Genomic DNA, 25,463 nt, shown 5'->3' with positions numbered 1-25,463 from the left:
TAATTATTATGTTTAACTGTGGATTGGTAGGGTTTTTACACTAATTAAGAAAATTTACACCAGTGGTTCTAATGACGTGGCAAGGCCCGGAGACTTGTCTGCTTGACCCCGCTAGTTGTGGTGCAGGGGGTGGGGGAGCAGGGCGCCGTCTAGTGGATAAACGCCAGAATGCCGCTAAGCACCCTACAGGGCAAGGACAGCCTCACACAACAAAGAACTATCTGTCTAAAGTGTTTTTTGGTTTGGTTTGGGCTGTGCTGGGTTTTCTTTTCTTTTCCTTTTTTTTTTTTTTTTCTTGTGCTGGGTTTTCACTGCTGCACAGGCTTTTCTCTGGTTGTGGCAAGCGGGAGGTTACTCCCTAGTTGTGGTGCACGGGCTTCTCACCGCGGTGGCTTCTCCTGTTGCGGAGCACAGACGCTAGTTTGTGGGCCACGTAGTTGTGGTGCTAAGGCTTAGCTGCTCCATGGTATGTAGGATCTTCCCAGACCAGGGATTGAACCCAAGTCTAATGCATTGGCAGGTGGATTCTTTACTACTGAGCCACAGGGAAGCACTTGCCCAAAATGTTATAGTGCTGCGATTGAGAAAGTCTGACTTACAAATAATTTCATGTCCATGTACTCACGTCTTCAGGAAGCTTCAAGCATTGCTGATTTTCCTACTCTTCATACTCAGTGGGCCTGGGGAAATTACAAGCTGCTTGACCGACAATGCACTGTCTTATTATTGATGGTGGCAGAGCTGAGGAGCAAAGACAAGTGAAACCCAAATGTGAAGTGAAAGCAAGCTGACCTTGGTTCATGGGTTCCCTTCAAAAGCAATTATATACTTTATGTGTGGGAATCTGTGAGCAGAAGGGCTGGAGCTGGTGGTGAAGAACCCACCTGCCAATGCAGGAGATGTAAGAAATGCGGGTTTGATCCCTGGGTCAGGAAGATCCCCTGGAGGAGGGCATGGCCACTTCAGTAATCTCGCCTGGAGAATCCCATGAACAGAGGAGCCTGGTGGGCTACAGTCCAAAGGGTCGCAAAGAGTCGGACACGACTGAGTGACTGAGTAGAGCACAGCACAGCACACATGAGGAGGGCTGATGAGAAAATGACAAGGAGTTCTTATAATTACTGCCTAGATCAGGGTTTTGTTTACAGGCACAAAGACATGCGTCTTGTTTTCAACTCTGTCATAATCTCATCCCCAGACTCTGAATCAAGGATTGAATATGGTGTAAGCAAAATAACCAGGGACTCTTTTCAGTTGGTTTTGAAATCACTTCAGTGATTTTAAGAAAACAGACTTTCTACAATCTGGCAGTAAATTGACCAGCCTGGGATATTTTTGCGTATACATTTCTTACTTTTCTGAAGAAAAGACTGGTATGCCAGAATTTTTCAAAGCTAAAATTATGGTATAAGCAACAACTCGGCAGGCAGCCTGTGCTTCAACATGCAAAAGCAGAAACAGGAAAGTCAGCCAGGCTAGAAGGGCCTGGTCAGGCATATGACAGTGTGGGATCACTGCATGACGGGCAGGATCCCACTACAATACCGCCTTCGAAATGCCTTGAAAAGCAATCTTATGTCTAGAAAATAAAGCCCTCAACTCCAGGCCTGAACTCACCCCACTCAACCCACTCTTATCCCTACTTCAATTGAAAAGCTCAAAAAGAGAAAAAGTGCTAGAATTTAAAACATTTTAATGTAGAATGAATTTTTTTTAAAGGGCCATCTCCTTAAGAACACGAATGCCCTGAGAACAGTCCTCAAGGAGGCTTCTGGAAAGCTGACTGACCAGGAAACACGAGGATTCTGTCTCCCCACTTAGATGACAATTGCAGAACCTGTCTGACATAACTATTCTGGGACTCTGGAGTCTACTGAAGGCTTACAACTTCCAGGGGAAGGCTTGGACAGTAAAGTGCAATTGATTTCAGTCAGTTTTAGCTCTTGGTACGGTAGCAGCGACCCACCCCACACCCCGAGCCCCGTGGCAGGCAGCTGTGCACCGGTCCTGGAGCACCTGCAGATAGCGTGCAGAAGCCAGGCTGGCCAAGAAGAATCCTGTCTTCCAAATACAGGGGCTCTGAACTCTGATTGCTGCTCACTAATTAAGCTCAACAAAGAGGCCTTTGACTATTATTGTTTCACCTCCCTCCATTGTTGCACGTCCCTCCCTGCTCCAGCTGAAGTGACTTCCAGGGGATTTAAAGGCCCCAAACTCATTCTTTTCCTCCTTCCATTTTTTCTTTTTCCTTTTTTGAAGGACAGTTACAAAAGAGTGGGACATTCAAAAGCAACTCCATATATAATGGAAGTTAGGAAGTCATTGTGCACACTGAGAGGAAAGCATAGGCTCAGAAAAGATGTGAGAAGACGTTAAGTTTACACTTCAAACAGATCTCTGGCACAGAGATGGCCTACAATTAAAACAGAAAACCCCGGGGACCAGAGAGAAGCTGATTTCCAGAGTCACCAAATTATTAGATTCTAATATCCAGTTTTCAAAAATAAGCCCCACAAGGTATATAAAAGAAATAGAAAAGTATTGCCCATTCAAAGGAAGAAAAAAATCAAGAGAAACTACCCCTGAAAAAGAACTGATATGTCTACTAGACAAAAACTTTAAAACAACTGTCTTAAATGTGCAAAAAGCACTAAAGGGAGAGGTAAAGAAAGACAAGAAAATGATGGCTGAGCAAAATGAAAATGCCAATAAAGAGATAGAAAACCTAAAAATAAACCAAAAAGAAATTCTGGAGCTGAGAAGTAACAATAATTGAAATGAAAATTTCACTAAAAGGATTCAAAGGCAGATTTCAGCTGCAGATAGAACAATGGAAATACTGAGTCTGAGAAAAAGAAAGGAAAAAAAAAAAAACTGAAGGAGGAAAAAATAGAGCCAGTGGGACCTATGGGACACCATTAAGGGACCAAAATATGCATTGTGGAAGTCCCAAAAGGAGAGAGAGAGAGAAGAGCAGAGAGATTATCAGATAAAATAATGGTTGAAAACTCCCCAAATTTGATGAAAGACATGAAATAAACATCCAAAAAGCTCAAAGACCTCCAAACAAATGATATCAAAGAAACACACACTGAGACATTATAATCAAACTTTCAAAAGACAAAAACAAAAAATCTTGAAAACAGCAAGAAAGAAGTGATTCATCAAATACAAGGGAACTTCAATTTGATTATAAGATTTCTCATCAGAAACAAGCTTTGGAGCTCAGAGGCAGTGCTATTCAAAATGCTAAAACAAACAAACAAACAAACTGTCAAGCAAGAATTCTAGATTCAGAAAAACTGTCCTTCAAGAGTGAGGAAGAAATTAAGAAACAGTGAGGAAGAAACTAAGACATTCTCACATAAATGAAAGTGGATGGAATTTGTTACTAGCACAGTGTCTGGCACACAGAAAACACTTTAAAAATATTTCTCTTCAAACATGGTAGGCAGAGATGCCTTGTATAAAAATGAAAATGCCAGGGAGATGAATAGGTAAAGCAAAGAGGAATTTTAGGGCAGTGAAACTATTGTGTTTGATACTATAATGGTAGATACATGTCATTATAAACTTGTCCAAACCCACAGTATGTACAACACCAAGAGTGAACCCTAATGTAAACTATGGAGTTTGGGTGATAACGATATAGAACTGTAGGCTCATCAATTGTAACAAATGTACCACTCTAGTATGAGGGGGTATTGATAACAAGAGAGGCTGTTCATATGTAGGGAAAGGGAGTATATGGGAAATCTCTGTATGTTCTGCTCAATATTGCTGTGAACCTACAACTGCAAAAAAAATAAAATCTACTTTTTAAAGTCATGTGTTTAGAAAAATCTGACAGATTTTGGTTATTTCTAACCCAATGAAGAATTTCTATCATAGCTATTTCATTACAGCTGTCAGAGAACAATGTCATAAATCTAACATTAATGTAGTGCTGACCCAAAACACTATAGCTACTAATATGACCTAATACCTATTAATACACAACCTAAAAAACAAAGCAGGAATCCAACAGAAATGCATACATGTGTTCATGTACAAGACATGTACAAAAATGTTTATGAAAGTACTATGTGTATGTCCCATACTAAAAACAATGTAAATGCCCATCTAGGTAGAACTGTGGTATACTTATATAATGGAATAATAAAGAGCGATGAGAATAAACAAATTTACATGACATGAATGAATACCATAAAAATAAATACATTTTGATTTCACTTACCTAATAGTCAATAACAGGCAAAACTCATCTGAGGTATGAGAAGTCAGGTATGGCTGTCTCTGGGAGGGGGACAGTAGTGACTTTGAAAGGGGGCTTCTAGGATTCCAGGAGAGCTGTTTCTTCATCTGGGAGTTGGTAACACAAATGTGTTGACTTCATGAAAAATTATTGTGCTCTACGGTCATAACTGTGCAATTTTTAGAATGTGTTATTGTGTATATGTATATTTATTTATCAATCAAATTTACCAATAAAATAAAGCAAGAGTAAAGCTAATTCACAAGACTGGCATTAAATATGAAAGATTCCAGGTCCAGCCTGAAATGTATTCATCGAACTACTTATTGAAATTTACTTTGTACCCAATACTGTGTTTGATTTGGTGATATAATGGTAACTGTTATGGGTTGAATCGTATGTGTCCTCCCAAAATTATTATGTTGCAGCCCTAATCCCAGTACCTTAAGATGTGACCTTATTTGGATATAGGGTCTTTAACAGAGTTAAAATGAGGTCATTAGGGTGGGCCCTAATCTCATATGACTGGTGTACATATAAGGAAATTTGGACACAGACAGAGGGAAGATGACATTAGAAATATAGAGAAGGTGGTCACCTATAAGCCATAGAGAGAGGCAAAGTCCTAGGGCCAATCGTTCCCTTACAATCCTCTAAAGGAACCAACCCTGCCAACACCTTATCCCAGACTTCTGGCCTCCAGTACTGTGAGCAATAAATCTGTGTAGTTAAGTCATTCAGTTCGTGGTACTTCGTTTCAGCAACTCTAGAAAACTAACACAGTTCCCTTCCCCCATTTTCCACACCCTCAAAATGCACTGTCCTTGCCATCAATAAAAAGTACTATCCCTGACTGTAACCATGATAATGGCAATAAAGGACAGCCTAGAAAAAAGAAACATGGTATAATTAAGGAAGTCATAAAAGGCTTCCCTGAGGAATTTTTAACCAAGGTAGACCTGAATTAAAAGAAATTCTTAACTAGGTAAAAAAGAAAGGGATGAGCCTTCCAGGTAGAAGCAGCAGCACATTTTCAAGCCCCTTACAAGAAGAACAGGATTCCCTGGTGGCTCAGACAGTAAAAGAATCTGCGCACAATGCAGCAGACCTGGGTTCTATCCCTGGGTCGAGCAGATCCCCTGGAGAACAGAATGGCAACCCACTCCAGCATTCTTGCCTGGAGAATCCCATGGGCAGAGGATCCTGGAGGGCTTCCCAGGTGGCGCGGTAAAGAACCCGCCTGCCAATGCAGGAGACGTAAGAGCCACGGGTTCAATTCCTGGGTCAGGAAGATCCCCTGGAGAAGGAAATCACAACCCACTCCAGTATTCTTGCCTGGAGAATCCCATGGATAGAGAAGCCTGGTGGGCTACAGTCCATGGGGTCGCAAAGAGTCAGACATGACTGAAAGCAATATAGCACTAGCACTAGCAGCATCACCTATGAAGCATCCTTGCCAGTATAACTGAACCTAAATCTAGTTAAGTCTTTACAGCTAACTTCCATTTATATGAAATATGGGAAAAAGAAAATCAAGTTAAATAATACCAAAAGGAAGTAATCAGACAAATCTAGAATGTGGAACACTGCCAATGACAAACAAGCCAGTCTAATCCGTCAATGGCAAGAGAGGAAAAAACAGAGGGAGGAAGAATATATGCAGAGACACAACAATAGAATGCATGAACCTTGTTTAGATCCTAATTGGAACAGCTCAACTGTCACATGTAAGCAACTGGTAAAATCTGAATATAGACTGGATATTAGATAATACTAAGGAATTATTGTTATTTTTACAATGTGCTGTCTCTTCCCACTGAGGCTGTAATCTTGACAATAGAGACCATATATAAAATAGGTATTCAGAATGTGTTATTGATAGTGATGTTGACTCTTGATACTTACAATTTAGGCAGGTCAAAAGCACTGGAAAATCATTACTCCTTTATGGAATTACTGAAGTTTTGAGTTGTAAATGACAAAAGGAATTATCTAGTCAAAATAAATTCAGGAGGAAAACGACACAATGCTAGATCATGGCAGAGCCGCTCTACAACGTGGGCTCCTGTGCCATGAGGTTCATGTTATGCCTCTTCAGTGCAGCTTACAGGGAGGGCCTCGCAGCTTCCAGTTCTGTACAGTTCACAGCTCAACTCTTTGTCCTTCCCCCACCTGACTTTATATTCTTGTTCTTCCACCTAGCTCCATCTCCAGGTGTTCTAATTTAGATTCACTTGACAAATTTCACTTTCCTTGGGAAAACTGCCAAAAGTAATGCTAACAAAGAAGAAGAATAATGAGTGGAGGGAAAACATGTTGGTTAAAACCAAAGAAAAATTAACAGTAATAACAACAATGGCTGCTCTTTCAACTTTTTTCCAGATTTCTGTACCTAATCCATGCTACTGGCTTTCATGTATACATTTTTTCCCAAGTCTGTCAATGAATACATAGTACCTTTCCATCAATCATATATGCCTCAAAGAAAAAAAGGTGTGAAGCCATAGTACATAAAGAATCAATGCTGCTGAAACACCCTCTCTCCTCCCCTTCCTTTTTTCCATCCTTCATGTTTTATTTTCAAAAATTATAGCTAACATGAAGGACAGAAATAAAAATATTATTAGACATTATTATTGTTTTAGCACTTATGTTGGTTTTTAAATTGTTCATATGTATTACTTTTAAAAATATTACATTTTAGAAAACCGAATTATAATTCTCCAGTACTGTGCTTACCAATATATGGAAAATTGAGAACTCAGTCAATACTCTTCTGGATTTGTAAGGTAAGCCCAACAACCTTCATATCAGTGTAAACAGATAGCTTAATATAGGCAGTAAGGTGTGTTATATAAAATACTCCTAAGAGGGATAATTATACAAGTATAAATGGACAGATATGTGGGATTTAGTAAGTATAAACCAGAGGAATATGTGTTTCTGGGATCTATTACATCAAGGGTTATCGTCTACTGAGTTCTTTTACTACATAATATACTACACATACATGTCACTAAACCTTTAGGGGAAGTAAATAGCCCATATTTTACAAAGAGGAAGAGGAAAAATTTGAATTTGAGTATGAAGCTATCTGATTTCAAGTTTGCCATTCCCTTTTCCAGGAGGTCTTCCCAACCCAGAGATCGAACCCAGGTCTCCTGCATTACAGGCTGATTTTTTTTTTTACCATCTGAGCCACCAGGGAAGCCCATAAAATAAAATGTATACATTCAATAATTTAGGAGGGAAATACTTATGCTCTTTTATTCTATCTAATAGCAGCTCATGTTTACCATGTTCCATGATCAAGGCTGACATTCAGCTATTATGCTCCGGTATGGCATAAGGGCTGAAAGCTATTCTCAACAGTTAGGTATCCGTTCTGTTTTGATTGATGCCTATACCATGCTGATCATTAAATATTTTGAATATCAACACCTGTCCAAGACACAGAACTCTGACTTTTCAATCAAATACTTAGAGACTTGAAATTAGCCAAAACTGCTTTGAATGCCATTTTCCATGCCTACAGGTATCCCAGGTCTATCTATTTGCAAAATTTGGCTATTCTTTCTCTAAATAAGACATGCTGAAACTCTCATTTTATAGTAGAAGCTTAACATTGCCATTTATAAACACCAGAGCTTGAAGCACATCTTTGAGTCAGTAGTACAAAATTACTATATTCGAGGTTTTCAACAGTGAAAACCTTGAATTGACATCCTGTCTTTAAAGTCAGGCTTATGCATTTAATATTTGGGAAATCACCTAACAGACAGGATACTACTCACACCTTCCTCAGTTCTTACTGTTAAATCAGATCACCAGAATGGAGTTTAGATATTAACTTATGCCCTTAGTAATACCTAAACTGAGATTTATACAGATTTATGCTCTTAGATTTTTATCCAGTCAATATATGAGAGGGATAAATTAGGAGTTTGACACTAGCATATATCCACTATTATATATAAAATAATCAATAAGAACCTACTATATAGCACAGGGGATTATACTCAATATTTTATAATAACCTATATGGGAAAAGAATCTGAAAAAGACTAGATACATGTATAAGTGAATCACTTTGCTGTACACTTGAAACTAACACAATGATGTAAATCAACTATACTTCAATAGAAAATAAAAATTAAAACATTTTTAAAGGAAAAAATAGGAATTTTTTTAAAAGATTCAATATACAAAATGACCATATTAAAAAAAAGAAAGCAAAGGTATAAAATATTTTAAGGACAAATCTAAACATCATCATAATAAAAGAAGCATGATTTATTTCTGAGACCTTCACACTCCAGATTTATTTACAAGTTATACCAAAACCAGTTTACCCAACCAATATACATAAAATGTTATACAGGCTCCCTCAACTGGCTAAGATGTAGAACTACCAAAAGACATGCTGCATTAAGTTGACTGTATCATCCTCTTCAGAAATTTCTGTAACCCCAGCTTGAGATCGAAGAACAGACATAATGTCATTAGATAATTGGTCAAAGCCATTCTGTAAACATACATTTGCTACTTCTTGCCACTTTTCTAGGGAGCAAAATGGATCATTTATCATAAGATGTTCAACTGCATCTGAGGAAATAAAATCCAATATTATAGTACAGCACTCATCTTATAATTTATACTTAACAATTCTTCAAAAATAAAGAAATATCATTTCAACTCCATTCCTGTTAGATCCAATTCCTTTAAGTGTCATGTGGAGTTCCCAGTTGAGCTCATGGTTAAGTACTCAAGTGTAAGTTCTTTCTCCTCCTTTTTCATTAACCTTTCTACGCCTCAATTCAATCCTCCACCATTTCTCACATTCCCTATTCTTCCACTCATCTCCTTCTTGGTAACGTCAGCAGATGCTGAAGGTTGAGATGTAGGGAACTCAGAAAGTGAAGACTGTGGGACCAGCCTCACTCACAGTCCTAGGGTACCACTAGGAACCTGCTAACAAATCTGATGGCCAACTTTTCATGATCCTTCACTTTCATAAATGCCCTAACAGTGCTAACCTAAGGATTTAAAAAAAATCTCTGGTAAAACCTCCATCCAGCCTCTAGACAGAGACCTTTTAATGATGAGGTTTCTATAACAAATGTTTTTCTAAAGGAAATAAAAGAAGGATTTAGTTTATTAAGGAAAACTAATGATATTATTTATAAAAAAAGAAATTATTTTCATAATTACTTTTTAAAATCATTTATAGTCACCCTCTTTGGGACTATTTATGGAACTCATTCCTCTATTACCTTCATTACTTATGATATTTGATGAATGAGGATTTCTATTCAGGATATTGTAATCACTGTTATTTTATTCCTACCATGATTACTATTTTTCTATCACACAAAATATTTTAGTTGATATCTATAATGATAATTTCTAAATTATCTTCCCAAATATGTTTTCATGTAATTTACTCTTCATTCTTTGGCCCCATGTAATAATTTAAAATCAAGGTATCGGCTCAAATTTCTATATTAAATTAGAGAAAGGAAAAAAAAATTGAGATCTAATTATTCTTGATTGCACTGCAGAGTGAGATTCAAAGTAAATGATACATGTAAATAATATTTACATATATATTTATTTTGGGAACAAGAAACAAAGTTTGTCTAAATAACATCTAAAATATATATAAAAATTATTAAATATATGCATGTTAATATATATAAAGTTTTTAGAGTAGTCATAGCATTTATAATTATTATGATGTTCTCCTCAAGCTTCATAAAGAATCTCTCTTCTTTCTAATCCTCTCAACAAATATACACTATTGCCAACAGATGTGGTAATCTTTATAAACACCTAATGTGCCAAGACGGAGAAGGCACTGGCAACCCACTCCAGTACTCTTGCCTGGAAAATCCCATGGACGGAGGAGCCTGGTAGGCTGCAGTCCATGGGGTCGCTAAGAGTCAGACATGACTGAGTGACTTCACTTTCACTTCTCCCTTTCATGCATTAGAGAAGGAAATGGCAGCCCACTCCAGTGTTCTTGCCTGGAGAATCCCAGGGACAGGGGAGCCTGGTGGGCTGCCGTCTATGGGGTCGTCAGAGTTGGACATGACTGAAGTGACTTAGCAGCAGCAGCAGCAACATGCCAAGAAAGAACTCTGAGGAAGACAGAGTTAACTCAAACATAATAATCTTGAACCTTTCCTTAAATAACTCACTACTATTTCTTCTACAACAACATTTTACTTCACTTACCTTTCCCACCTTTACTTATTTCTTGAAGTAGCTTAATCCCAACTTTTCTCATGTCTACAGAGAACAGGTGAAGTACAGCAAGACCAAAAGATAAATATGGTGGTTTCCCATTCCATTCTTTAGTGAGACACTGAATCAATTCAATGTTGGGACATAACTTTATTAGCTGCTTCAGGTCATCTAAAAGCAAAATGAAAAACTGTATCTCAACATCCTAATATGATGTGGGACTAGTTAATGTTTATCTTTGCCAATCAACTCTTCGTTTTCCAATCCTTCCAAAGCTCTCAATGAATTCAACATTACTATTTCCAATCAAAAAAAAAAAAAAAAATCCTACTCAGTAGAGGAAAAAACAAAGGAAAACTACCTAAACAAAGAGTACAAGCAAAAATTTATCAAAAAATTGTCATGAAAAGAAATGTGGCATTAACAAAAAAGATCAGGTTGACAATCAAGAAACCTGAATTTTAATCATAGCTTGATCAGTCACTTAATCTTTTGGATCTCAGTTTTATTCTAGAAATCATTGGTGGGAAGTGGGTAGAGGAGCAGGACAAAAAGAATTTTTCCTTCTAAAACAGATGCACTATGAGTCAGATTTTCCTTTTGGAACAAAAGACTTTTTTTTATAACTACTGTTTTTGTTTTCTTTGATTTGTAAATGTAAATGGAAAGCTGACAGTCTAAATCTCAGAGAGACCATTTTCTTCTCAAACCAGAAAGTATTAACAAACTGAGTATGTCCCCTTATGGCAGAAAGTGGAAAAGAACTAAAGAGACTCTAGACGAAGGTAAAAGAGGAGAGTGGAAAAAGCTGGCTTAAAACTCAACATTCAAAAAACTAAGATCATGGCATCTGGTTCCATCACTTTTTGGCAAATAGATGGGGAAACAATGGAAACAGTGACAGACTATTTTTTGGGGCTCCAAAATTACTGCAGATGGTGACTGCAGCCTTGAAATTAAAAGAAGCTTGCTCCTTGGAAGAAAAGTTATGACAAATCTAGACAGCATACTAAAAAGCAGACACACTATTTTGCTGACAAAGGTCCATATAGTCACAGCTATAGTTTTTCCAGTAGTCATGTATGGATGTGAGAGTTGGACCATAAAGAAGGGTTAGGGTTAGGCAAAGAATTGATGCTTTTGAATTGTGGTATTCGAGAAGACTCTTGAGAGTCCCTCAGACTGCAAGAAGACCAAACCATCCAATGCTAAAGAAAATCAGTTCTGAATGTTCATTGGAAGGACTGATGCTGAAGGCGAAGCTCCAATACTTTGGCCACCTGATGTGAAGAGCCCACTCGTTAGAAAAGACCCTGATGCTGGGAAAGACTGAAGGCAGGAGAAGGGGAGGACAGAGGATGAGATGGTTGGATAGCATCACCAACTGAATGAACATGAGTTTGAGCAGGCTCTAGGAGCTGGTGATGGACAGGGAAGCCTGGCGTGCTGCAGTCCGTGAGGTCACAAAGAGTCGGACATGACTGTGTTACTGAACAACAGCAACAAATGTCCCCGAAGGCCAAGGATGATACTTTGGAAAGCTGTGGCTGTTTGTCACTAAAATGTAAAATAAGCAAAGGAATCTTCCAAACATTGTTTCTACCTTCTAAGCTTAATTTTCCTCAGGTTATTATTATCTTATGATGCTGTGCTAAATAAATTCTGAGGATAAGTACCAAGATTCTAATTATATAGGAGTATTATTATTTCTTAAATTAGAACAATATACAGTTGTCCCTTGGTGTCCATGGGGTATTGGTTGCAGGACCCCTTGCAGATACCAAAATCTGAGGATACTCAAGTCTCATATAAAAAGTCTCTTACACAAAATGGCATAGTATTTGCATATAACCTACGCACATCCTTCCATATACTTTAAATCATCTCTGGGTTACCTAACACAATGTAAATACTATGTAAATAGTTGTAAATACAATGTAAATGTTATGTAAATAATTGCTGGTGCACAGCAAATACAAGTTCTGCTTTGTGGAACTTTCTAGAATTTTTTCCCCTCAAATATTTTCAATCTAGAGTTCTTAGAATCCACAGATGTGAAACCCATGAATATGGAGAGCTGATTGTGAATTTAATTATTTTCTAGTGTAATGTGTTACTAGAAGAACAGGATAATATGATAATGAGTCAATCGTATTTCTATGTACTCATGTGAGGCAAATTTTGCAAGCAAAAAAAGAAGCTTCACATTTCATTCAATAAAAATTCCAAGAGTAATTAAAACTTACATTTCATGCCTAAACCTTGACTAAAATAATTTTAAGGAAAAACAATAAAACAGAAACTGAATCTGTATAATTTAAATAGTAAAATAATTATTCATTCAACAAATATTATGTCATAACTACTCTTGCTAGATTCTGATCCATTGCTGCGTTATACAGGCGAATTACTTACCTCTCTGTGAACACATAGTTATTTTTCATCTATAAAATAGGGGTAATAACAAAACCTAGTTCACAGAGTTAACATAAGGCTTAAGTGAGACAGGGATATAAAAAGGTGGACTAAGCTATTATTACACTAACTGTATCAGGCATGCTGTTACATAATGCATGAAAAAAACTAATAACTTTAAAAACCTAAGTAAAAGTTAATTTTTTCTTCAAAAATGATTAGATTCAACAACCATAAAAGATTGTTTACCTGGAAAAAATGTAACCTAAAAGTGCTTTATTTTGTTCCATTTTGTGATTTCTTAGAACTGGAGTACATAGCTTGCAAAATCAGGATTGACACAGGCCTGGGGTATGGGGATTTGTCAGGACTGCCTGTACATTAAGGTTAATGCTGAACTAGACTATAGTAAGAGATTAGCTCATTCAACTAGGATCACTCTAAGGTCCTCCATTCTCTCAGATCATTGTTTAGCTGCAACCTAGGTGTTTTAAACATTTAAAATCAACATTATTTCACTAATTCTAACGCTTATATTATAGTTCAGAAATTATATATGTTTTTTTAAATTCTTAAATAGCATGGTCCAAATATCTAAAGTTTACTAAATGTCTATGTATTGAGGAAATACATAATGTATCTGAAAGTCTGGCATCAAAGTCAATCAGTTCCAGCTTATCTGTTTTCACTAAAAATTACTAAAGAAATCTACTTACCAGTATATATAAAGCAAGTTTTACAATGTAAGTCCAAATAATATCGTGGGTGATCTTACAACTGAAGTCCAGAATATGAACATATACAAATAAAAGGCTTTTTCACTTACCAGAAGTAAAATCCTTGAATTGTTGTATGTATTCCATGGCCCCATGAATCTGACCCTGTTTACATAGGCAAAGAAGAGCCTTCTTGTGCAAGCCACATTCACTGTAGATAATCTGAGCTAAAGCCAGACATTTGGCCTTATTATAAGTATCCTGCTCCCCATAATCAAAAATCACATCCCCAGCCTCCTCAGAAAATGTCAGCCTAGAGCAAGCAGATCAATAGGGCACATATTAGTGAGTTCTTAATGAATGGATGAGAATGAAATATTTGAAAATTCAGCACAGTAGAACTGGATTTTCTATGGTCTGTAAGAATCCCAAGTTAGGCAATTGATGAAATTAAACATATTTAAGATGTAATCACAAGAACAAAAACAATCAGCATGTCTTCCTTTGGGGGAAGTCATTTTGGTGAAATTGAGCTCAACTTTTTAAAAAATCTACAAACAAGGTTAAAACTCTCCTGAAAAGACTGGTGGGGTTTAAATTTTCAAGGTAAACAAAACTTCTCTCCTAATTGAGGCTCTCAATGATCTTAGCTGTTATATAGTTTCCAAAACCCTGTAGAATGTAAGAACTTATTAAGTGTTGGTTAGAGACAGTGACAAAGTTTTTAGCTTGAAATTAGCATCACATCTTGCAAGCACTATATAGTACTAAAAGCGAAATAGAAAGTATGACAGCAGTGTTTTGTTTTTTATTGTTATAGATTTGGAGGAAACAATGTGGAGGGGCATAAATGAACTTAACTGTGTCTATTAGGAGAGACTAAAGAAGCAGTTCTTTTGAGATGGTTTGACTAAATAGATTTCACTTTCCATCAATTGTAGTGCACCATCTTCATACACAGTTGAAGGAAATCATATGTACTACACAGTAACTCCAGGCAAGAACACTGGAGTGGGCTGTCATTTCCTTCTCCAGGGGATCTTCCTGACCCAGGGATCGAACCTGGGTCTCCTGAGTTGCAGGCAGATTCTTTATCATCTAAGCCACCAGGGAAGATAGAAACTATAAGCATAAGCCAAAAAAGATTTGGATATGACTAAAGAAACCACTTCTAATTACTGGCTGTACTGAAATTGTGCTTTAATTAAATTTTTATTTAATAGCTACAGAATATTATTTAATATTAATTATGTAATATTAATCACATAATATTAGTGTCTGCATATATGTAATAAAACACCAATAATAATAAAATGAAATTCTGAAACCCCTACAAAATGTCTCTTTATTGAAAATTAGATAGATAAAGCCCTATGTGTTTACTGGTGGGGACAGCAGAGAGGAGGGTCTAAAATCAAAAGGCAGGTTCTGAGTACAAATTAATTACGTAGTAAGGAATTCCCTGACTTCCACATTTCAATACCAAAATACGGGTTTTGGTAGCTACAGTCACAGCATTTCCTGAGGCTGAACAAGTCATTATTTCAGTTGTTTTTAGTGACTACGTTACTGAAGCAACATGAAAATATAAGTACTTTAGTATTTATTTCTCTTATTAATACTATTTATTACATTATTTTCAGTGGTCACCCTCACAATGCTGTCCCACCTGAGAGAAGGCCAGAGTTGAGACTAAGACTGTCTTCGCTTGTCACTTTCCAAAAGGATGATGAGAAGCAAAGAGTAGGATTAAAAAGAAAATTATCCAAAGGGAGGAGGAGGATCAAGCCCCAAAAGAATGGGATTGGCCCTGAAGGAAAAGGAGGGGAAGAAAAGTAAGGATGCTAGCCCTGGGGGTAAGAGAGGCACCCTGGACCAGGCTGAGAAATGAGCCTGGGAAGCTCCCTCCCCCTCTTCTCCCCCTAATTACCTCATCATGGCAACCCTCTTCAGTACTCTTGCCTGAAAAATCCCATGGACAGAGGAGCCTGACAGGCTGCAGTCCAAAGGGCTGCAAAGAGTCAGACTTGACAGAGCGACTGACACAAAGCCCCTCCTTGGCTCTTCCAACCGCAGCTTCCAGCTCTAAAGGTGGCTCTTTCAAAGGCTTCTGAAAGTGGACCTGAGACCAGACTAGCTCTGGGGAATACAAATGACTAATAAATAAAACATGCTTAACTCCACAGGTAAACTAAGGTATACTTGATTATAAGCCAGACTGTGGGCTTCCCTGATAACTCTGTTGGTAAAGAATCCACCTGCAATGCAGGAGGCCCTGGTTTGATTCCTGGGTCAGGAAGATGCCCTGGAGAAGGGAGAGGCTACCCACCCCAGTGCTGTAAATTTTTCGGAAGTCAAAATAAAGGTAATATATAATCACCAAATCTATGCATGATATTCATTTATTGTTATCTTACAGGATTGGGTTTGTAAAGTTAATATTTTAGAGGTATTTTTCCTTTCCAGGGGCAACATCTGCAATTTGGAGACATTAACACCAACAAAGAACCATTTCTTAAATTTAGGCTTTGTGGGTCAAGTGATTAGATTTTTCCCGGTAGGAATGACTAAGAGAGCCAAGTTTACTCTATAACCCAGGTTGCTCTAGGGCTGGCTCTGTGCTGAGCTTCAGGAAAAGAACTGAAGCACTTTTAAAGGCAGCTGTGTGGTAAAGGCCAGGTTATCAGAGTCAGAGATCAGGGGACAGAGGGTAAGAATAAAAAGTGTGATTTGCCTTTATTCTTTTCTATCATCTCTGGATCCAAAAAAAAGGAAACATTCTAATATACAAAAAACAGTATTCTATCTAAATAAAGATTAAGAAAAAATGTAGATTAAATAAAGTGCAGCTTATCTTCATACATTTTTAATGATTAATTCATTAAAAATCATTGGGAATCCCTCTTTCTATATGGTATGTTTCATAAGTATGTACATAATTTATGATGCTTTATAAATAATCTAAAGGCTTTTTCTATAAACTAATATATTGAGTTCATACTCTTAAAAGGCTTTGCCTTATTTTCAATTTGTAGCATATTTTCAATAGTAGTTCATCCAATCATTTTTTGGGAAAAAGTTCAGATTTTTGTTTCTATGAGTTCATAATGGAGACTTGGAATGTATGAATAGGTTTAATCCATAGTTATCCACAGTCTTCTAATTTTAGTGCATAGTTTTACCACATAGTTCCATCAAAGCTTAAGAAAAAATAAAAATACTGCCAGAAGACTGAAATCTAACATTTTAAAATCAATTGTTGCAAATATCAGTTCAGTTCAGTTCAGTCACTCAGTCATGTCCGACTCTTTGTGACCCCATGAACTGCAGCACGCCAGGCCTCCCTGTCCATCACCAACTCCCAGAGTCCACCCAAACCCATGTCCATTGTGTTGGTGATGCCATCCAACCATCTCATCCTCTGTCGTCCCCTTCTCCTCCTGCCCTCAATCCCTCCCAGCATCAGGGTCTTTTCAAATGAATCAGCTCTCCACATCAGGTGGCCAAAGTTTTGGAGTTTCAGCTTCAACATCAGTCCTTCCAATGAACACCCAGGACTGATCTCCTTTAGGATGGACTGGTTGGATCTCCTCACAGTCCAAGGGACTCTCAAAAGTCTTCTCCAACACCACAGTTCAAAAGCATCAATTCTTCTGCGCTCAGCTTTCTTTATAGTCCAACTCTCACATCCATATATGGTATGAAGTAAAGTTGTAATGATTTTTATAGTGTCTAAACTAAGGTATCTAAATAGAAGAAACCCCAAACATGGAAAATCCAAACAATGTTAATTAGCTTATAAGTGCTCTAGAGTTAAATCAAATTGTCCTATTTAGAATAAAGACATTTATGCTCAATGGTATGCCCAGAAAATACAGAAATATGAATACTTTGGGAAAAAAAAGTGGTGGTATTTTCCCACTTTATGCACTCAGGGAACTGCATAAGAGTTTAAATTCTTACAACTAAGAGGTAGAATGGCCCAAGTATATGTAAGGAAATCAGTCCTGTCGGAAGTGTCTCTGCACCAGGTGACAGATGTGAGAAATGAACACGCATTTTGATGCACCTGCACCAGCACTCCCCGACAAGCACTTTTTGTGGAGAATGCAGAAGTGTAACCAGGCAAAGAAAGAAAAAAGGCAAAGAAGGGTACATGTATGAAGACGACTTCTAAAACAGGGATTATGTGAACATAGTTATTATGTGAATAATTATTATCTGAAAAGTAACTGAAGGCATAACATGATGGGGTGAGAAGAAGGTACTTTGCAATGGGAAACAATAGTGCGATCAATCCAGGACAGATTTATGACTGTCCTCAGTTGTGCAGGGACATGTGAATTTGAAATAGGTAGCAGTAGGTAGTAATATGCAAACTTGCCATTTTTTATGTTTGGGACATTTCTAAGTTATGGATTTGTTATTTAGGGAGGGCTAACATTTGTCCATCTACTCCCTTATGATATCCTTCTTAAATATAAGAATTATAACTACTCTCCAATATGTATTCTGCCCCTATGCATTTAGGGCCAAAAAAGCATAGCCCCTAGGCTGCAAAATGAGCAGGCTATGGCTCCTAGAGAGATGACAGGGAGACCTTTTGTCATTCTCCCTTCTAATACTCACGGCCCAAGCCCTGCCCACATAGACACCACAAAAGGAGCTGGTATCTATTTCCAGACTGATCTTCATAAACTGGTGGACACAGTTTTGGTGCCTCACTCAGGCCCCCTTTACTGTGCCAGTGCCTCATCTCCAGCTGACTAATGACAGCTCATAGCTGCCTCCTTCTCCAAACTGCCCTCAAAACTGGAACCACCTCACCCAGAAAATTAGCCTGTTTTTCAACCCCCTTGTAATCTAAAGCTGATGACTGACTAGTAAAGGACACAAAAAGCCAGTCCAATAGTCAGCTTTGCATTATGCCTTGTGCTCCATAGCTCTATCCCTACAATACTGGCTAATCCTAGACTTTACCTGAGTTCACATCCTTGCTTGGTCCTTCCCCTTCCCTATCCTATCTCACTCCTTTTCTTACAAATGCCCCGTGTAGTTGTGTATGTCTGGCTGAGTCCCTTTGCTGTCCACCTAAACTATCACAACATGGTCAATCAGCCATACTCTAACACAAAATTAAAAGTTTTTAAAAAATTTCCCATGTAGTAAATGACACACCCAAATCGAGATATCATGCCCTCTTCAAGGGCATACAGAGTCTACCAAACCTATTCCCCTTTTCCCTGTTGTCTAGCAACAGTCCTACCTTCTCACGATAATCAGGAATTCCAGACTCACAGAGCCTAAAGCTGCAGGCATGGGAAGCACAAACTCCCTGTGCTGAAGGTTAACTTTATGTGTCAAGTTGACTGGGACAAAGAAGACCCAGGTATTTGGTCAAATATTATTTGGGATGTGTCTGTGAGAATGTATTTAAAGAGAGTAACACTTTATTTAATTGGCAGTCTGAGTAAAGCAGATTGCTCTCCTGAATATGGGTGGCCCTCAACTATTCAGTTGAAGGTCTGAATTGTACAAAAAGGATGACGCCCACTCAGGTAAAAGGGAACTCTTCCTGCCTGCTACTTAGCTGGGAAACCAGTCTTCTCCTGCCTTTGGGTCTCAAGGCTGCCAGTTTTCAGATTGGAACTTAAACCACTGATTATCTTCAGTCTCCAGATTGCCAACTGCAGATGTGGGGACGTCTCAGCCTCCACAATCATGAGTCCATTTCTTATGTTATTTTTTCTGTTTCTCTGGAGAACCCTGACTAACACACTCTCCAAGCAGGTTCCTGGGAGTGCTGGTTGATTAGGGCCACTCTTTATTTCCCAGATCCAAGTATTCTACCTATTGAGAATATAGTACCATATAATGATCATTAGTTTAAAGAGAACCCTTCATGCTGAAAGATGAAGAGATAAGTTGGCATCACTTCAGTTCAGTTCAGTCGTACAGTCGTGTCTGACTCTGCGAACCCATGGACTACAGCACGCCAGGCTTCCCTGTCCATTACCATTTCCTGGAGTTTACTCAAACTCATGTCCATTGAGTCGGTGATGCCCTCCAACCATCTCATCCTCTGTCATCCCCTTCTCCTCTCGCCTTCAATTTTCCCCAGCATCAGGGTCTTTTCCAATGAGTCAGCTCTTCACATCAGGTGGCCAAAGTATTGGAGCTTCAGCTTCAACATCAGTCCTTCCAATGAATATTCAGGACTGATTTCCTTTAGGATGGACTGGTTGGATCTCCTTGCAGTCCAAGGGACTCTCAAGAGTCTTCTCTAACACCACAGTTCAAAAGCAATTCTTTGGCACTCAGCTTTCTTGATAACCAACTCTTACATCCATACATGACCACTGGAAAAACCAAAGCTTTGACATGGACCTTTGTTGGCAAAGTAATGTCTCTGCTCTTTAATATGCTATCTAAGTTGGTCATAGCTTTTCTTCCAAGGAGCAAGCATCTTTTAATTTCATGACTGCAGTCACCATCTGCAGTGATTTTGGAGCCCAAAAAAATAAAGTTTCTCGCTGTTTCCACTGTTCCTCCATCTATTTGCCATGAAGTGATGGGACCAGATGCCATAATCTTAGTTTTCTGAATGTTGAGTTTTAAGCCAGCTTTTTCACTCTCTTCTTTCAAGAGGCTCTTAATTGTTCACTTTCTGCCATAAGGGTGGTGTCATCTGCATATCTGAGGTTATTGATATTTCTCCTGGCAATCCTGTTTCCAGCTTTTACTTCATCCAGCCTGCCATTTCCCACAATGTACTCTGCATATAAGTTAAATAAGCAGGGTGACAATATAGTGCCTTGACCTGCCCCTTTCCCAATCTGGAACCAGTCTGTTGTTCCATGTCCAGTTCTAACTGTTGCTTCTTGACCTGCATACAGATTTCTTAGGAGGCAGGTCAGGTGGTCTGGTATTCCATTCTCTTTGAGAGTTTTCCACAGTTTGTTGTGATCCACACAGTCAAAGGTTTTGGCATAGTCAATAAAGCAGAAGTAGGTGTTTTTCTGGAACTCTCTTGCTTTTTTGATGATCCAATGGATGTTGGGAATTTGATCTCTGGTTCCTCAGCCTTTTCCAAATACAGCTTGAACATATGGAAACTCATGGTTCACGTACTGTTAAAGCCTGGCTTGGAGAATTTTGAGCATTACTTTGCTAGGGTGTGAGATGAGTGCAACTCTGTGGTAGTTTGAACATTCTTTGTCATTGCCTTTCTTAGGGGTTGGAATGAAAACTGACCTTTTCCAGTCCTGTGGCCACTGCTGAGTTTTCCAAATTGGCTGGCATATTGAGTGCAGCACTTTCACAGCATCATCTTTTAGGATTTGAAATAGCTCAATTGGAATTCCATCACCTCCACTAGCTTTGTTCGTAGTGATGCTTCCTAAGGCCCACTTGACTTCACATTCCAGGATGTGATGTCTGGCTCTAGGTGAGTGTCAGTGATCACACCACCGTGATTATCTGGGTCATGAAGATCTTTTTTGTCCAGTTCTTCTGTGTATTCTTGCCACCTTTTCTTAATATCTTCTACTTCTGTTAGGTCCATAACATTTCTGTCCTTTATTGTGCCAAAATCTTTGCATGAAATGTTCCCTTGGTATCTCTAATTTTCTTGAAGAGATCTCTAGTCTTTCCCATTCTATTGTTCTCCTCTATTTCTTTGCACAGATCACTAAGGAAGGCTTTCTTATCTCTCCTTGCTATTCTTTGGAACTCTGCATTAAAATGGGTATATCTTTCCTTTTCTCCTTTGCTTTTCGCTTCTCTTCTTTTCTCAGCTATTTGTAAGGCCTCCTCAGACAACCATTTTGCCTTTTTGCATTTCTTTTTCCTGGGGATGATCTTGATCACTGCCTCCTGTACAATGTCACAAACCTCTGTCCATAGTTCATCAGGCACTCTGTCTATCAGATCTAGTCCCTTAAATCTATTTCTCACTTCCACTGTATAATCATTAGAGATTTGATTTAGGTCATACCTGAATGGTCTAGTGGTTTTTCCCTACTTTCTTCAACTTAAGTCTGAATTTGGCAAGAAGGAATTCATGATCTGAGCCACAGTCAGCCTCTGGTCTTGTTTTTGCTGACTGTATAGAGCTTCTCCATCTTTGGCTGCAAACAATATTATCAATCTCTTTTTGGTGTGGACCATCTGGTGATGTCCATGTGTAGAGTCTTCTCTTGTGTTGTTGGAAGAGGGTGTTTGCTATGACCAGTGCATTCTCTTGGCAGAACCCTATTAGCCTTTGCGCTGCTTCATTCTGTACTCCAAGGCCAAATTTGCCTGTTACTCCAGGTGTTTCTTGACTTCCTTCTTTTGCATTCCAGTTCCCTATAACGAAAAGGACATCTTTTTTGGGTGTCACTTCTAGAAGGTCTTGTAGGTCTTCATAGACCCGTTCAACTTCAGTTTCTTCAGCATTACTGGTCAGGGCATAGACTTGGATTACCGTGATATTGAATGGTTTGCCTTGGAAACAAACAGAGATCATTCTGTCATTTTTGAGATTGCATCCAAGTACTATGTTTCAGATTCTTCTGTTGACTATGATGGCTACTCCATTTCTTCTAAGGGATTCTTGCGCACAGTAGTAGATAAAATGGTCATCTGAGTTAAATTCACCCATTCCAGTCCATTTTAGTTTGCTGATTCCTAAAATGTTGATGTTCACTCTTGCCATCTCCTGTTTGACCACTTCCAATTTACTTGATTCCTGGACCTAACATTCCAGGTTCCTATGCAGTATTGCTCCTAAAGCATCAGACCTTGCTTCCATCACCAGACACATCCATAACTGGGTGTTGTTTTTGCTTTGGCTCCATCTCTTCATTCTTTCTGGAGTCATTTCTCCACTGATCTCCAGTAGCATATTGGGCACCTACCGATCTGGGGAGTTCATCTTTCAGTGTCCTATCTTTTTGCCTTTTCATACTGTTCATGGGGTTCTCAAGGCAGGAATACCGAAATGGTTTGCCATTCCCTTCTCCAGTGGACCACATTTTGGAGTCAGAACTTTCCACCATGACATGTCCATCTTGGGTGGCCCTACATGGCATGGCTCATAGTTTCACTGAGTTAGACAAGGCTGTGGTCCATGTGATTAGATTGGTTTTCTGTGATTGTGGTTTTCATTCTGTCTGCCCTCTAATGGAGAAGGATAAGAGGCTTATGAAAGCTTCCTGAAGGGATAGACTGACTGAGGGGGATACTGGGTCTTGTTTTGATGGGCGGGGCCATGCTCAGTAAATCTTTAATCCAATTTTCTGTTGATGGGTGAGCTGTGTCCTCCCTGCTATTTACCTGGGGCATCACCTAGACACCATTTTAACCTTCCAGGAACAAAGTTTGGGTTTTTTTCCTTCTCCTTTCTGCTCTTCTTAGGTAACCCCACCCTTGCATGAGCCCTTAGTCACAAGCTGTAGAAGCAGTATCAGTACCCATAAGATGGTGGGAATTGACATGGGGTCTGGGCCACTTATTCATGAAGCTTACTTGGGTGCTCTGGGCCTGACTGAGCACGATCTTGGTCATACTTGATTTTGGATGGACTCTTCTGAGCCCATCTGACCTTGTGACTTGGTGAGTCTGTCAGAATACAGTTTCATGATGAGCATTTCTTGTTACAGTCTTTGATACTCCATGGATAAATACTCCATCTTTAGCACAACCCAATAGCTGTTTTTCAAATGCTATACATTTGTTATACAAATGTTGTCTGTTACAAGTGACAGGTGATCTGCTACTATATCTCTGGGTAGTCCCATGCCAACTGAACACAGTTAGTGGGTAAATCAAGAACTATGGTTTCTAAACGAGAAAACAATTTGAAAAAGAATAGATTCACGTACATGCATAGCTGAATCACTTCGCTGTACACCTGAAACTAACACAACATTGTTAATCAGTTGTACTCCAACATAAAATAATAAAAAAAACATGGTTTGATAAAGGCATGGTAACCACAGTCATTCTATCAGACAAGCCATCAAGACCAAAAGAAATACAAGTAAGAAGACTCTAAAATGGGTGATAGAGAAGAAAAATAACCAGTATCAATTAATATGGATGAATCTCAAAGTAATTATAAGTGAAAGAAGCCAGACCAAGGAAAAAAAAGAATATACAATGTCTGATTTCAATATATAATATATATAATTTTTGGAAATGAAAATGAAACTAGGATAATATAAAGTAGATCAGTGGTTATCTAGAGATGGGAAGGAGGGTAAAATGATGTGGTAGAAGGAAAGAAGAGGCATTACAAAGGGACAGAAGGAAACATTTGAGAGTTGTGGATATATTTAGTATCTTGATTGTGCTGATAATTTCAAGCATGCATGCATATGACAAGACAGGGTTTCTCTGGTGGCTCAGCAGTAAAGAATCTGCCTGCAATGCAGGAGACTTAGGTTTGATCCCTAAGTTGGGAAGATCCCCTAGAGAAGAAAATGGCAACTCACTCTAGTATTCTTGCCTGGGAAATTCCATGGACAGAGGAGCCTGGTGGGCTACAGACTATGAGATCACAAAGTCAGACACGACTGAGCGACTAAACAACAACAATACGTATGTCAATACTTGTCAAATTACACACCTTAAATATGTGCAGCCTACTGTGTATCAATTATATCTCCATAATGCTGTTTTTAAACAACTCAATCAAATTGTACACTTTAAATACATATAGGTTATTATATATAAACTATATCTCAATAAAGCTATAAAAAAGCAAATTACAGCCCTAGGACCTAGTAACAAGGGCTATAATTCATCCTGCTCACCCTCCTCTTATAAGTTTCCCCAAGAATTATCACCACAGAATCCTAGAGGAGCTGTGCCTGGATGGAGCGAACTTAATGTGAAAAGCAAATAGATCTGTATTATGCAAACGGTTGACTAAGGCAGATGCTGTTTTGGTGTCCTGCCCAAATCCTCCTTACTGAGTCAGCATACTCTTCCCCAGCTGCTCTGGGTATTGGCTGCCAGTGGCTCACAGGTGCTTGCCTTCCATAAGGGATTACCCAGGGCTAGTGGGAGCCACCATGCCCAGAAAGCTATGTATTCCCACTCTATCCAGGCAGTCCACAGCCCTTGACTAACTGATGGAGAAGCAGGGAAGCCTGGCCCCTTCCCACAAGTGGGAACAGCTCTGTGATGCGCTTGATGCTTCAGAGGCATCCCTCTGTAATAGCTCAATACTTGCCTAAGGTCACATCCTTGCTTGGCTCTTTGCATTTCCCTATTCTGCTTCACTCAGTCCCTTACAGGTTTTTCTTGAGAAGTCATCCTTCACGAACACCCAAATTCCTGTCTTAGGCTTTGGTTCCAGGGAACCCAATCCAAGGGAACCCTGGTACAAGTCTGCCAATTTGTGCCAAGACTCAGCTCCAAGAAGCTACCTCCTGCCTGTGCTTGCTGGTTTGTATGTTCTTTTAAATGTTACCTTGGTTCACATCCCTCCTGCTTGTAAGTTTTCTCTTGGGCTTATCCTTTACATGTATCCATAGCCTGTCTGAAATAAAGTTATCCCTCTGAGCAGCATGATATGATCAACCCTTTTCTATCCTTACTAATCAACTTCCATACTCCAATAACTGGTCACAAATCATCTTGTCAATTGCCTTGAGGCAACTCCTGGCCTGAGCTCATTGTGACTAAGCCTTATTACTCCATCCATGAATGCTTAGTAAATACTTTTGGATAAATTACAATAGAGATCTGAAATAAATGCTCAAATAATGTACTGATAAGAAAACCATTAAAATTTTGAGAACTTTTTTATGTTTTATCAAGCACATGCTTGATAAATGCTT

General features: G+C 38.7%; 1 protein-coding gene across 6 annotated transcripts in view; it reads right to left on the bottom strand.

Annotated features, from left to right (window-relative positions):
- Positions 1–8,524: 8,524 nt before the first annotated feature.
- CLHC1 (clathrin heavy chain linker domain containing 1) overlaps positions 8,525–25,463 on the bottom strand; it is a 37,481-nt gene continuing 20,542 nt past the window's right edge. For all 6 annotated transcript variants that reach the window (XM_043917999.1, XM_043918004.1, XM_043918003.1 and 3 more), the window contains 3 exons: positions 13,743–13,945; positions 10,493–10,672; positions 8,525–8,860 (listed from right to left, as the gene is read on the bottom strand). In XM_043917999.1, the coding sequence (XP_043773934.1) occupies positions 8,664–8,860; positions 10,493–10,672; positions 13,743–13,945 (580 nt within the window). In that variant the 3' untranslated portion in view covers positions 8,525–8,663. The remainder of the gene's footprint in view (positions 8,861–10,492; positions 10,673–13,742; positions 13,946–25,463) is intronic.

This window comes from Cervus elaphus, chromosome 11, assembly GCF_910594005.1.
Source record: "Cervus elaphus chromosome 11, mCerEla1.1, whole genome shotgun sequence".
In the NCBI taxonomy this organism is placed as follows: Eukaryota; Metazoa; Chordata; class Mammalia; order Artiodactyla; family Cervidae; genus Cervus; species Cervus elaphus.
This window is presented reverse-complemented; position numbering and strand designations above follow the sequence as displayed.